This window comes from Filicampus tigris, chromosome 2, assembly GCF_054856515.1.
Source record: "Filicampus tigris isolate MCC_2025a chromosome 2, RoL_Ftig_1.0, whole genome shotgun sequence".
In the NCBI taxonomy this organism is placed as follows: domain Eukaryota; kingdom Metazoa; phylum Chordata; class Actinopteri; order Syngnathiformes; family Syngnathidae; genus Filicampus; species Filicampus tigris.
Window position 1 is genome coordinate 11,114,345 of NC_141218.1, and position 14,063 is coordinate 11,128,407.

Genomic DNA, 14,063 nt, shown 5'->3' on the forward strand with positions numbered 1-14,063 from the left:
TACATGTACATATGAATACATATATATACACATATGTACATATACATATACACGCATATGTATACATATACACACATACACATATATAAATACATATATAGATATATGTACTTACATATACAGTACTGAATATACATATACCGGGTACATACAATAAAACCTACTGACCAAAATGAAACAGGTTTGGTTTTTTTTTTCATGTTAGAGCCTTTGCAATTTGAAAGTTGCATCCAACTACAGTGTGATTGATTCAATTAATTGTTCAGCTAGTTTACAATGTATGTGAACGTGAATGGACAGATAGCGGTTAACATTATGTTATCAAAGATGTATTCTATTATACTACACAGGTTAATTGCTGTCATGTCATAGAGGTTCTATTTCAGTAGCGAGTATAAAAATGAGATAAAACACTGCAATACACACCAAACACACAGCAACATGTTGACAGTGCTGTCACAGTCATGTGCTGCTCAGAGTGTGTGTGTGTGTGCATGTGTGTCATTTAATGAGTTGGCCTTCTTTCTGCATAAAACATCAAAAAAAGTGATCACACCGCCAACCTTTTGTTATCATCTCAGAGTCCAATTAGCAGAGTGACACTGTGTCACACTGATAAGTTCCATGCCATGCATAAACACTGCATATCTCCCAGCTTCACTTTTATCTTCATGCGCCAATTCCACCTGTTTCCCTCCTCCCCGCCCTCCAGAAAATGCTTGTCTTTTCCCACTCAATTTTGGAAGTCGCATTAGCAGCAGGTGAAGTTCAATTTAAATTCCATGCCAAGTCGCAGGATACCAACGCCCCAAGAGCAGAGGTTCTCAAACTTTTTGCGTCCAGGGAAATTTTCCAAGAAAGTTGAAATTGTTACAGTAACAACTGAATATTCTTTAGAGGAAAAAGTCGCAATCCCTTTAGAGAAAAAAGTCGCAAAAAGTCGTTATTAGAATAAAGCCTTGTTGTTGGGATAAAAAGTAAAAATAAAGTATAAAGTATAAAAATATTATAATATTAAAGTCCAAATTTAACGAGGGACTAAAGGCATATTTAAATAAGCACATTTCAAAAATACAACTTTATTCTTGTTATATTATGCACTACTGTGACTGTACCGGGAACAGTAAATGTAATGTCTGCAACACCACCAGACATTATATTATGTTAATTTTATATTACATACATTTGTAACATTATACATGAAATATAGTGTTGGAATGTGAATACCGCCTTTTTTACAACCTCTAGATAATGGCAAACCATATATAAAATTGATTTTAGAAATATTTTTTTGAACCCTTATACAACACAGGGAGACAATTTGGATTTATTTGCAAAGAATTGCGTATTATTCACGGGGAATTAAAGTTAATATTTTAAAGTTGGTAATTATGGTGGTTTGTGAGGAGCTATTTTTTTTTAGGTGGTACTTGGTGTACAAAGTTTGTCAACTGCTACAGGAAGAAGGGGGATCAGGCTTGAGGACTTTTATTGAGGCAGAGGCTCAACTGGCTGTCAATCAACAGCGGGGGGCCATTACAAAGCAAAGTCTATGGTGCTTGTCCTGCATAAAAACACACTTTGCTCTCAAGGTTACCCAGCTTTTCCTCATTCACTCACTTTACTTAACTCCCTCTTTCCCTGCATCTCTCTGGGATGATTTAGTAGCATCTGCCTTTGCTCCCTCTACCCGCACCCCCCCCCCCCATCAATTCACCGCTGTATTCATCCCACCCTTCCACTGCATCTCTCCTACTTGCTGATCTAATTACACAGAAGCTGCAGGGGAAACTGTCTTAACCAATTTCACAACTGTCCTGCCCCCGCCATCCTCCCTATTCCACATTAGACGCGCCGGGGTCAAGTAAGCCATTAAGTGGGGGGTGGGGGTGCAATTGTCTGAACAGGATCCCAGGAGAGGAGTCGGAGGGTCGGAAATGATGCGGCAAAGCCTGGACGATCTCCAGTTAAGCATTAGAGAGCAATGTGAGTGGCGTCTAATAGTTTGGCGCGGGCAAACATGAACACAATAGAGGCAGCATTAGTTTGCTATCAATGATGAATAAGCTGACTCGGCAGGGAGTAAATGGAAAACACACACGCACACATAAATTTGGCCGTGATATACAAACAGTGCACATCATTAGCTCCCATTCCACCGTGGGCGTGTGCATGGAAAATATTTTTCAACGGGCACAATTCCAACAATACGGCTGTTTTCAGAAAGGCAATTTTAACTCTGATTGTTTTATTGTCTGTCTACATGTGTTGCTCCATTGCTTGTGATCACAGTGGTGCCTTGCGATACGGCTCAAAACATCTGTAAAGCATCTCAAATACAGTGCTGACAACTAGAAAAAAATAGATAGGCTTTATGTGTCCCTAAAACATATTGTTTACGCTAATTTAAAAAATGTCAATGACTTTTTCTAACTGTGGAGTTTTATAGGTCTCGAGTCCATAAGCCCAATTAGCAATTTACAAAACAACTACTTACTCAATGCGTGTTCGTTTTATCTTTCAAGAAGGTATCCAATATAAATAAAGACTCACACAAATCGATTGAATTTTCTCGTCAGTTTTCTTTACCATCTCTGAAGTTCAGGAATCATACAATGATTAGATCTGGGCAGCTTTTCCATCCTCGCGAATGCTCTCACCCAAGATGGGCGCGGGCAGAAAAGCGGGCGCAGTCTAACATGCAGCCCTCACATTTATACTGTCGTCAAAATATAAACATAATGTGGGTTGGTCTCCTACCTGGCTGGCCCTGCCTATGGGGCTGATCTTCAACAGCTGGTCCCATGCTCAGATCAGGGCACGCTGACTTTGAACTGATTATGCGATGTGTCATTCTCAATTTGGTTTTTGGTTAACCTGTTGGCTAATATAAAGCCATTCTTATAGATTCAGATCCTTCATAACACATCAGTTTTTTTTTTTAGATATTTAAATTTTTTGTTTTGAAATTCGACCTATAAAAGCTTGCGCAAATGGATTTTACCATGCGTTTATAGAAAACATAAATCAATGACATTTTTAAACAGAATGGAAAGAAATTAAGCCACAATATGCCAGATTTTTTTGCTTCAAGTCGGTTCTTACTGGTGTGCGCCCGTCCTCAGTTAGCTGCAGTAGTATTAGTCGTTCTTTGCAGAATATAAAGAATACTATAGCGTCACTGTCGGGGGGGAAACCTCCTATGTCCAAATTTGGTCAATTTTCTTCACAAATCGAGACTAATCGTCCCTATGTGTCTGTTATTTTTACAAATTATTGACCAATACAAAATGTTGAAAATGGCTAGCTTTTTTTGGAGATGTCAATGGCTCAATAAACATGGCGATTTTTTCGGTTTTCCTGAAACGTGACGGTTTTAGAGATCAACCGAAGAACTGCTTGGTTCTGGAAAAACTCATAGGTTGAGTTACTTGTATCTCAAGGTACGACTATACAGTGCTTCACCATTAATAAGGCCATTTCCTAATGTGAGTTATGCCACAGCTTCAATTAAGGCCTCTCAGACAGTGACGATCCAAAGTGAGCATAAATATTATTGCAAAGACATATTTTTGGGGGGGTTTAACCTCATTTACTTTATGGAACAGCAACCTTCACAAAGCTTTCATATAGCGCTTGTGTCGCCTTCAAGACCAAGATCCCATTTATACACGTGAGCGTCCGCTTACCGGATGTTGTGCGACTTGCGTTTGATCTCGTTCCAGCAGAGGTTCATGTCCCCAGCCTGGTGCGGGCTGCCCCCCCCCAGCCGCCTGCACTCGGCCCCCTCCTCCTGGGCCTCACCGTCCACTGCCGACTGGCACGGCACGCAGTGGCATCCCGGCCACGAGGGCCGCCCCGGAGCTGAGGACGCATGGACATATGGACACAGAAAAAAATGGGGGCAGGGGAGACAAGAGAGAGGACTGTTAGGAATACAGTTGTGCAACCTTTGCAAAAAGTTGAATGGAGGCAACTGGACTATTTTTGGTTGTTGATGTTTCATCCGAAAGGCTTCTTTACTTCAATATCTTCAGTGTGGGTTTCCCTTATTTATGTCTTTGGAGCTCCCCTGGGAGTGGTCACAGTGGGGGGGGGGGGGGGTTGTTGGTATTGTTGTTGCCAAGTGGTGGTGGTGGTAGCTGACTGTTTTCATCGATTTGTTGGTTCATTGGTTGGTCATTTGGTTGCTTGGTTACTGATTAGTCTGTTGCTGGGTGTGTCAACTGGTTGGTTGGTTGCTTGGTTGGTCAGTTGATTGGTTGATTAGTCAATAAGGTTTTAAAGTAACTTTTTTCAGACAAATTCTTTTTAGAGTAAAGAGGTAACATTTCTGAGCTTGCTGACAATTTTGGCTGTTCCTTCAGCCGTGTCTAAAAACAGCTGATCGGGTCGGGAAACCTTCAAAATAAAGTTCCCCAACCCGACCAAGTCTGCGCTCCACCCCGAAGCCGCTGTTGAAGGATGTTGTATAAGGTGTGTGGGAGCATGTAAGGCCCTTTGGAAAGTTGAAGTGACAGCCGAAACTGTCAGCAAGGTAAGAGAGTTTTCGACAAGATGAACGGCCAGAGCGTGATTAGTCAAGTGGTTGATTAGTCGGTTGGTCGTCAGCCAGTCTATTTGGTAGGTTGTGTCAATCGATTGGCTGGTTGTTTGGCCAGACTGTCAGTCAGCTTAGTCGGTTGTGTCAATTGATTGGGTGGATTGGCTGGACTGGCTAGTGAAACCAATCCGTCCTTCAATTTTGCATGGAGCTTGTCCTTGGTTGAGGCGGACAAACTAACATTCACAACTATGGACAATTTAGAGATTTCACGGAACGTAAAATGCTTTTTTTTCGGAATGCAAGAATTCAAGCACTGGGAATACAGGGAGGCTGGAGCCCAGATTCAAACCTCCAACTACAGTACTGTGAGGCAGATAGATTAGATAACTAAATTAGATAAATAGATACGATTCGATATCTTAGATCAATTAGATAGATCGATAGATCGGGTGGCTGTTAGTGAAATGAACCAGTTTTGTCATGACATTTCTTACCAAACAACTCAAGTCGTCTTTCAGATCTAACACATGTTCTGCATTAGCTTCATTAAAGAGTGCTTGTCTGTTTTCCTAACCACGTTTCCTCCCCATCTGTAGAATTAGGCAAAACACAGCTGATCCAAGCGCGCCTATCTGTGAATGTCGAGGAGGATGTTTCAATCCCCTAATGAATCCCAGAAGAGTAAAACTTTGAACGTTTGAACAAAGTCTGCAGCACCGACAACAAAGCACATGTGATGCACTCAGTTAATATGAGATGATTTGAAACATCCCATAGGCCTGTATTGGCTTTTCCCGGATAACGAGAATAAAAATAAATAAAGGGTCTTCCTTTGCACACTTTTAAGAGTGAGAGGTTGTGAGGCTAAACTTGAAGAGGTGCAATCCTCTTGATGGAGGGGATACAAAGGGCAAACACACACGTACACATAGTGAAGTTGAGGGCAGTAGAAGATTTTTCAGCTCCATTTTGTTCTTTTGATCCGAACATATTTCACAACAGTCTACCAGAAAAAAATGAGAGACAACAGCGTGTAGTTCTTCTAAATATGCAAAAGCAATAAGGAAAAAGTGTCTGTAACAATAGAGACTGCCATGAAAATCAAAGCGTAGCTAAACAATAATGTTTGTTATTATCTGTAAATGTCACAAGATGACGGCAAAGCACTTTTTTCTTTTCGACATGGCGATGGCTTAAATCACAGGTATCAAACGCCGGTTCTCGAGGGCCTGCATCTACATTTAGATGTTTCCCTCCTCCATCACACCTGATTGGAATGATAAGCTCCTCAGCAGGCTTTGCAAAAGCCTCCTGATCATTTGAATCAGGTGTGTTGGAGGAGGGAAACATCCCAAACATGCAGGATACCGGTCCACGAGGACCGGAGTTGGACACGTGTGGACTAAATGAAGCTCCGCCCGTCATTTCAAAATAAATTCAACATGATGTCACAAGATGGCACCAAAGCAATATTTTATAGAGACAGATGAGATTTTACGCAAGTGATAAAATAATACAAAGCCCTGCAGATAGTGACTTCGCAAATACCGGTCCAGTATTATGAGAATAAAGTTCTGTTTTCAAAATTTACTTGTTAAAATATAGTATTCTTCCACTGCTAAATGTTGAATTAATATCATAATATTCTAACTTTATCTTGTAAAAATATGACTTTTTTCTCGTAATTTTTCATTATGACAAAAACATATTTGTTGTTGTAAAGGTTAAGACTTTATCTTGAATGTAAAAAAAAAAAAAAAATCTCATAACATTACATCTTTTTTCACAAAAGATATTTCATTTTTTTCCTATTTCAATTTTCAATTTGCAACTTTTGAATATTGCCCTGCGACTGGCTGGCGACCAGTTCGGGGTGTAGTCTGCCTTCGCCCATTGACGGCTGGGATAGGCTCCAGCAACTCCCCGCGACCCTATATAGGATAAGCGGTTTGGAAGATGACATGACATGACTTTTGAATATCTTTGGTATTTAAGGGTACGCATGGTGGTCTCCTCTGTATACTACACTAATGGCATCAAAACACAATCTTTCTTCCTTGCCCGTTCCAACTTACTCAAACGAAATGAGCACTGCACTGAAGTGGGCAAAGTAAATTATATTCATTTTTGATAGCCGTGTCAACAGCGTATGAATGAGTGTGAGGAGGCCAGCATTCATCGCACCAACCTACACTTGCGCTTTCTTCATCCTCAAGCTCGTCCTCTGCCTGCCAGATCCCGATTGGATTTGGTTTATTTCTATTTGCCGTGAATCAACAGTTCATTGTCTGGTTGCTGTCTCTCGTCATCTCCTCACTTCCTGCCGTGCCTTCTCTTTCTCAGACAGCTCCTTCTAATGCGGCTGAGTCGGGCGCATGAATCAGCAGTAGGCTGAATGCTTGAATCACTACCCGCTACCTCCTCGCTCTCACTTAGCTGGGCAAACAATCACTTAAAGCCTCATGGAGTGTTTGCTTTGTGAGTAAACGCAAAAGATGTGGACGCGGAGTCCGCAAGATTGTTTGTTTTGGAGAATGGAATCAGGATGGAAATGGTGATTAACAATACATTATTATTCCCATTAGAGCTTACAAGGTATCGTAATGTGTTACTAATCAAAACAGGAGTAATTATGTGGTATGATGGAGCGATTATTAGGCCTCCCAAATGGAACACATTGTGGTACCTTCAGATACGAGTGTGTTTTGTACATGACTGAAAATATGAAAATACCATTAATGCATTCTCGCCTCCCCCCAAAAAATGTTTTTAAAAACAGGGTTTTCAATAAGAAACATAACTCTCTATAATGTTGAAGCACTGACAAAGAGCATTAGAGGTATATTCTTCTGCTGCAACTTTCACTTCACACTAGGACAAATGGATGATTTTTTTCCCTAAGAGGCTGCAGGGCAGACCTCGGGTCTCATCTACGAAGTCTTTAGAGACAGCAACGAAGAGTTTCACAACTGAATTAGTAAACCACAGCAATAGTGATTATTTTTGCAAGGGATAAAAAATATGTACCATCTACATATCCACGGCTTGTGTTTAAGTATCCGTTGCCTAAATTAAAACACAGACACACACTGATGCTATTCGTGAGCTTGTCTATGGCAAGTTGAGTTAAAGCCTTACGCTAAACAGTGTTTTTTTTTTTTTTTTTAAATACACATGTAATTCTCTTCGGTTTTATGTTTACCTTGACAGTGAACTTGAACTGGCAGACTGAAACCTATATTTTGGAGAATTGTTCACCATTTGTCAAACTGCTGCTTGATGTCAAGCGAGTTGAAATGAGTTTACTGCCATTATACAGCGCTTGTATCTCACGTTTTTGCTCGCAAGTCAAAGCAAAAAAAATGGGACTAACGATGGCTTGCTTTATCTGTTTGAAACTGTCAAAGACATTTATGTGTGACGCAATGTCACGTGACTATGATTCGCCTATCTAATCAATCACCAATCAAATGAAGCCAGCCAGTCACATGACGACAAATTACTTTGTTTTGTGGTGGAGATATCTCCAAAAACATTCAAAGCAATGTGGTAAACGATCTGCAAAAATCCTTGTATGTCGGGGCCACATCTCATTGACATGCATCAGGCGGGCATGTACCAAACCAAAGTGGGTCTGGTCTTGCCAACATGAGTCAAGCTGGATACATGCTTTATTATTTATAAGCATGATTGAATGTGGCGTTGCTCAGCCATGCATGCATAGTGCGTCACTTACAGAAATGCAGCAGAGATTTCCCTCACTTGACAACAATACTCTTAGAGACAAATCATGGAGTGCCTTCACAAAGAGATGGAATAAGTACGGTATGTCTAGTTCACATGGCAGCTAATAGCCTCATTGTATAAGAATTGGGAGATTACGATAGCAAGTCTGCCTCACAGTTAAGGGTTCAAATCTTGGCTCATGCGGGTTTAGTTGGGGTATTCTGGGCTTTCTAAATCATTTTCTAAACAATTAATGGGTGTAAACGAGAAAGTGAAAGCAAAAACATTCTCCCCTATTCGGAGAGGACACTAGTTGCGAAATAGCAATAACACATTTCTTGTTCAAAAAATTTGATTTTTGCAGAAAAATAGAAATGCATCACATTGTATCCCAGTTGATATATTTTCATGAACTCCAATATGAAAGTCAATAGAGGAAAAAAATACAAAAAATGACTTTTCCACTTCACTTGACTGGCCTTGTTTGGGGAGATCGATTTTGCAATTCAATATACAGAACGGGGAGCGGGAGGGTCTCCTCTGTTTACAATGGTGTGTTTATGCTTCACTCGCATTGGTAGGTACGATTTGTATTGGATTTGGCAGAGGTGGAAAAGGTGATAATCACACTATGTATTCAAGCATTAATCCCTTCACGTAAGTAAAAAAAAAAAAACATATTGCATAACTAAAAAAAAAAAAAAATAGTACTTTACATTGAAGTGCTTTTTTTCCAGATCGGACAAAGAATACTGAAAAATAATACATCTATTTTTAGATGAGCATGATAAATAGTATGTTGGCGAGAGTAAAGTTTTTTTCCCCTGATGTGTGTTGTCTGATATGTGATGCACATATTTACCCTTGCTACTCCTGGGTACAATTCTTCAGAATGCCAATGTTGGCTTGGCTATCATGGTCGCATGCTTGCGTACACTTGTGGGTGAGCGCACACCTATGCATGCTTGCAACCTTCTCCGTAACTGAGAAGTCATTGTTTATCATACCATCCACAGAGTTTCATGAAATAAAAATTCACACATGTCCAGAAACTAGCTCAACACACTCAAAATTCAGGCAGGATCAAGTCCAAGTATAAAGCAATATTTTTCTGAGCTTATTTGACTAAAATGTATTTACTTTTTAAGTATTGTAAGTATTTAGTCAAAACTAGTGTACTCTCATGCACTGATTTGCATTTGTGAGCTGCCAGTCAAAGCTGACACCAGTTTGCATACTGTGATTAAAGGCCCATTCATTGAAATCATACCTAAAAAGCACAAAAATGTCTTAATTTATCACAATTCTAAACACTGCTTCCTACTGTTTGTTCCTGCTTGTATTTATATTATGAATGTGTTGAACAAGGTTCTGGATATGTGTACATTTTATTTCATGAAACCATGACTGTGTGATAAACAATCACTTCTTCTATTGTTTGCTTGCTAAGGTGTGAAAATAATGGATATAGCCTAATTGACATTGACTGCAAGAATCAAACATGGTAAAATAAAGATAGATTCTTATAAAATTTGCATTCAGACATGACTCCCGACACCTCCAAGCTTAAACTGTTTTCTGAGTTTGGTCACGTGACGTTTGCAAGCTGAGCCGTGATTGGTTGTCACCTGAGCCCTCACCAAGTGTGATGTCATTTTCAGTTGACCGCAAGTGACAAAATGGCCGCCCCCTGAGATCGTGTGGATTTTGCTGCTTAATTCATGACACAAACAATACCAATCAGAATACCGAGTTTAGACTGGTGGGTTTGCATTAAAAAAAATGTTGTAAAGAAGACATTTGGTTAGACTTCCACTTTAAGTGATTCAACAAATTTCAAAAAAGAAAAAAAAGTCAACTCCCAGTCAAGTCAAGCAACGTTCACTCCCTTTCTGCTACAGTTACTATTTATTTTAAGTGTTGCGTCTCATCATACCTGTGTACTTCACTCACGTTTGATGATTTTCAAAAGCATCTTTATAAAAATAGATGGCATCAGAGAGCAGGATTGCTCGGTCGAATAAGCTAGCAACCAATGTTAGCAAACTAGCATTCAAAGATGGAGTCGAGTGTTGGGAAAGTGGAACCTGGAGAAACAATCTCCAAATGAAAAGAAGGAGCGTGCTGTCGGAAAGCTTTGCTAGATTTCAAAACACAAAAAGTATAAGAAAAGAGAGAAAGGACATCGCAGACAGTGCATACAAAGCATCAGACGATCAAATCATCGCCACGCCAGTGTGTTGATACAGATCTGAAGGAACGAAGACTGCGGCTTAGATGTCCATTGATTGACTCTCATTACTGGAGCTGTGCAGATAAAAAAAACAATTATTTCCCAATGTGACAATGCCTACCTTAGCAGCAGCGACCTCCTAAAGCTGATTGGCTCCACATTGTTAACGCTGTCACTGAGGTTAACTGAGTGCGGACATTACTTGCAAGGCTGGACACGGAAAATCTCAGCCACTTAAGGAATGCAGAGATGAAGGAGGAGGGAGGACACAAGGAGACAAAAAGACTCTGTCCTTGTACACCTACAGTTACTAATCCTCACGGAAAAAAAAAAAAAAAAAAGTTTGCCCAAAGCACAAAAGCCTGTGCTCATGGTTCTGGAATGAAGTGATAAGTAATTGTGTGATAATCATTAACCTATCATAATTGGCTAATTCGGTTTAAACTTATAACGAACACCAATGTGGTTGCTAAAAATTGTTTGTGTGTTTCTTAAAATGTATTTAGAGTACAGTATTTGGAGGGACTCATTTATCCAGGTCATGTTAATCCACAAAAGTAAACTGCTAACTGGACTATTTTTCATGTTCAATTAACGTGTATTACAATAACTTTCAAAGTTGATTGAGCCATTTATGCTGTTCAGCTACTGCTAAGGTATTGGTTTGGCAATATTGGTTTGCAGAGGTGTACAAGTGCACAGCATTATACTGAGAGCCGTTTCTAATATTGTGTGTCTTCCCAGTACCTTATTGATAAATTAGCACAGTGACAGTCAATATTGAACACTAAACCTTGGAAATAGTTGTTTTAGTGGTGGGAACTGTATTTTATTAGATTTTTCAGGTATCTTTACATATTTATTCTTCTGATTTACTTTTACTTCTTATATTTCTAAAAAAAAAAATAATAATAATGATGATAATGAATAAAATCACTAAATTTGGGCAATCAAAAATAGTGGCCAAGCCCTGCTACGAACAGCAAAAATCCACAAGGCACAACTTTTTATCAAAATGAAGTTCTTCATCTCACGTCAACATATTGTTCCTTGACACCAAGATTCCACAAGACGGCGACAATGTACGAAATTTGTCATTTTAACATACAGCTAGTTCTTTGCGCCACAATGCCACGAGATGGTGGTAAAGCACTACTTTGGTCTATACGAAGCTCCTCAACTCACTTCAACGTAGTTCCTTGGCACCCGGATGCCAAATAGTTGCTATGGTAGTACTTTTGTTGATTTTGGCCTGCAATAAGAGATAGTTAGTCCATCGCATGAGGAGTAATGAGGAAGCCCTCGAAACGATCATGATCGATTGAGCAGTTTTATGAGTTATTTAGCATGTGACTTAAAACTAACACGAAATTGTTGCAAATAAAGAGAACGTTATTGATTAGTTTTCATGAGACTTTTTTATTTTTTATGTTGGCGTTCGTGGAAATCCCATGGGCCCGGCAATTGTAAGTCCACCCTGTACACAAGTATCTGTACTTCTACTGCCTATTTTCATTTATTGGCTGAAGCTAGTTGGGCTGAGTGGTTGCTCCTAGTCTCAGCTTGCATTTGGGTCTTTTGCCCACATTGCGTTCATTGAACACACCGTCCTAACGGGATATTTCACTCCCAGAGAGCGTAGTAAAATATTCATCCGCAGTGACAGATGGCGCGATTGTACTGAAATGGAACTAATTCCACACAGTAATTGCGAAACACATCCTTCTGTTAGCCAGCGAGAGAGCACAACACTTTGTAATGCTTTTACACCCACAGTTAAAACACTGCACACAAGCGCTAAAAACCACTGAGCGCCGTCCAAAAAGAGGTGCCAAGCTCAGATATGGACGCCCGGAAATCGTCAGCTGGCCTCCACTGGAGGTGTTAAACGCTCGTTTAAACTTGGGCAAATAAATGCCAAGTCAACAATAGTGCAGTTTGGCAGCCGGCTGGTGAAATATCCACTCGGTGGAAGTGGAATCCAGCCTTTTTGGTGAGTCCATGTGAGCTCTGGGCCGGTGTGTGTTGATGTGGGTTAGTGGAGGTTGGCGCGCTGCGCTACTCTCCCGACGCCCCTTGGCGGGCACTGGTTCTGAGGAGGAAGAAACCAAGCGGCCTTTTGCAGCTGCAAGAGACACACATATAAACACTAAAGGCACTATTCATATTCAGAATGATGGATCATGTCCATGAAATAACACACACTCCAGCTCAAGGTGACTCACACGAAATAGCACAAAACAAATACGGGACTGTATTTGTATCAGCTTCATCTACTCCAGTGATTCCTTACCACACTAATTATGCAAAAGTGGGATGAGATTTATTTTTCATTTACTACAAATAATGTATTTTTGTACATCGATCTGTTCCAGCTCTGTATGGTGACAGGCAGAACAATGAAATGCTCTTCCGCGAGATGCAGGTCCATTTAACCCGTGCATCCACACGGTGCCATTCAAACAATAGTATAATTGCAAAGCGTTCAGTTAACCGAGACAGATTTCCTACTTTAGTGAGTAAATTAAGACAAGGTCGTCATTATTTACATATACAGCTGGGTCCTGCTTCCTCCGACATTTCACAAACTTGCATGTTAGTTCATTAAAAACGAAATCTTTTGGGTCTAGGGAGCCCTTCCAGGGGAGATTTGTTTTCCAAGGAGCCCCTAATAACCCCAACACCAATTAAAGATAGCCACCATGTGAACTACTAAAGCCCACAGGAATTTAAAAGTTGGTTAAAGGGGAAATTTTGCAATAAAACATTTTTTCCCCAAGGAAAAAGGTTGCGGTGTCACTTTTTTGTTGTATTCTTTCAATCACAAAGATGGGTTTCGAGAGAAAAGTCCTAAATAAGATTAAAGTCATATTTACAAGATAAAGTCCAAATATTATAATATTGAAATCAAAGTTTAATATTGGAAGAAAGTTGTATTTTACCAGTGAATTAAAATAATACAGTACAAATTTCTTCTCACTATATCAGGTCTTTTATTTAAAAAAAAAGAAAAAAAAAGTGTCTTATTCTAAAAACCAAAAATATGATATGCCTTTTGTTCTCATAAAAAACAAAAAGAAACAAAGAAATTATGTCAGATTTATCTGATGAGACATCACAATCATATTTGAGATTTCACCTGGCCCAAAGCTGAGGTAGGGAGGAGGAATTTGTTTATTATGTTTGCTTTGGTCTTCATATATATTGTACGCATGCACAGACGACAATTTATTGCATTTAACATTGCAGGCCCATAAGCTAGCGCTCACAGTTCTATTGTTACGGGGCGGGGGGCAGCAGTTTGAGAAGCACTGCTTTAAATTGTCCATAGATGTGATTGTGAGTGTTTGTGAGCAGATCAACTGACGACCAGTCCACGTTTTAGCCTGCCTCACTCTTAAATTCAACTCGGTAGACTCCAGCTTTCCCTAATGAGGACAAGCGCTATAAAATCAACCTGAACCATTGGCATCCTCCTTCCGTTACCCTCCATCGCCACCGTTCTTCATCACGCTCCCCGTGTTTTGCCCTCCGACCACATATTTTATTATCGTTCGT

At 39.9% G+C, this 14,063-nt stretch overlaps 1 protein-coding gene across 5 annotated transcripts in view; it reads right to left on the reverse strand.

Annotated features, from left to right (window-relative positions):
- The window catches only part of drp2 (dystrophin related protein 2), a 179,278-nt gene that overhangs the window by 83,961 nt on the left and 81,254 nt on the right, over positions 1 to 14,063 (reverse strand). For all 5 annotated transcript variants that reach the window (XM_086023899.1, XM_086023898.1, XM_086023897.1 and 2 more), the window contains exon 3: positions 3,690 to 3,864. In XM_086023899.1, coding sequence (XP_085880025.1) covers positions 3,690 to 3,736 — 47 coding nt within the window. In that variant the 5' untranslated portion in view covers positions 3,737 to 3,864. The remainder of the gene's footprint in view (positions 1 to 3,689; positions 3,865 to 14,063) is intronic.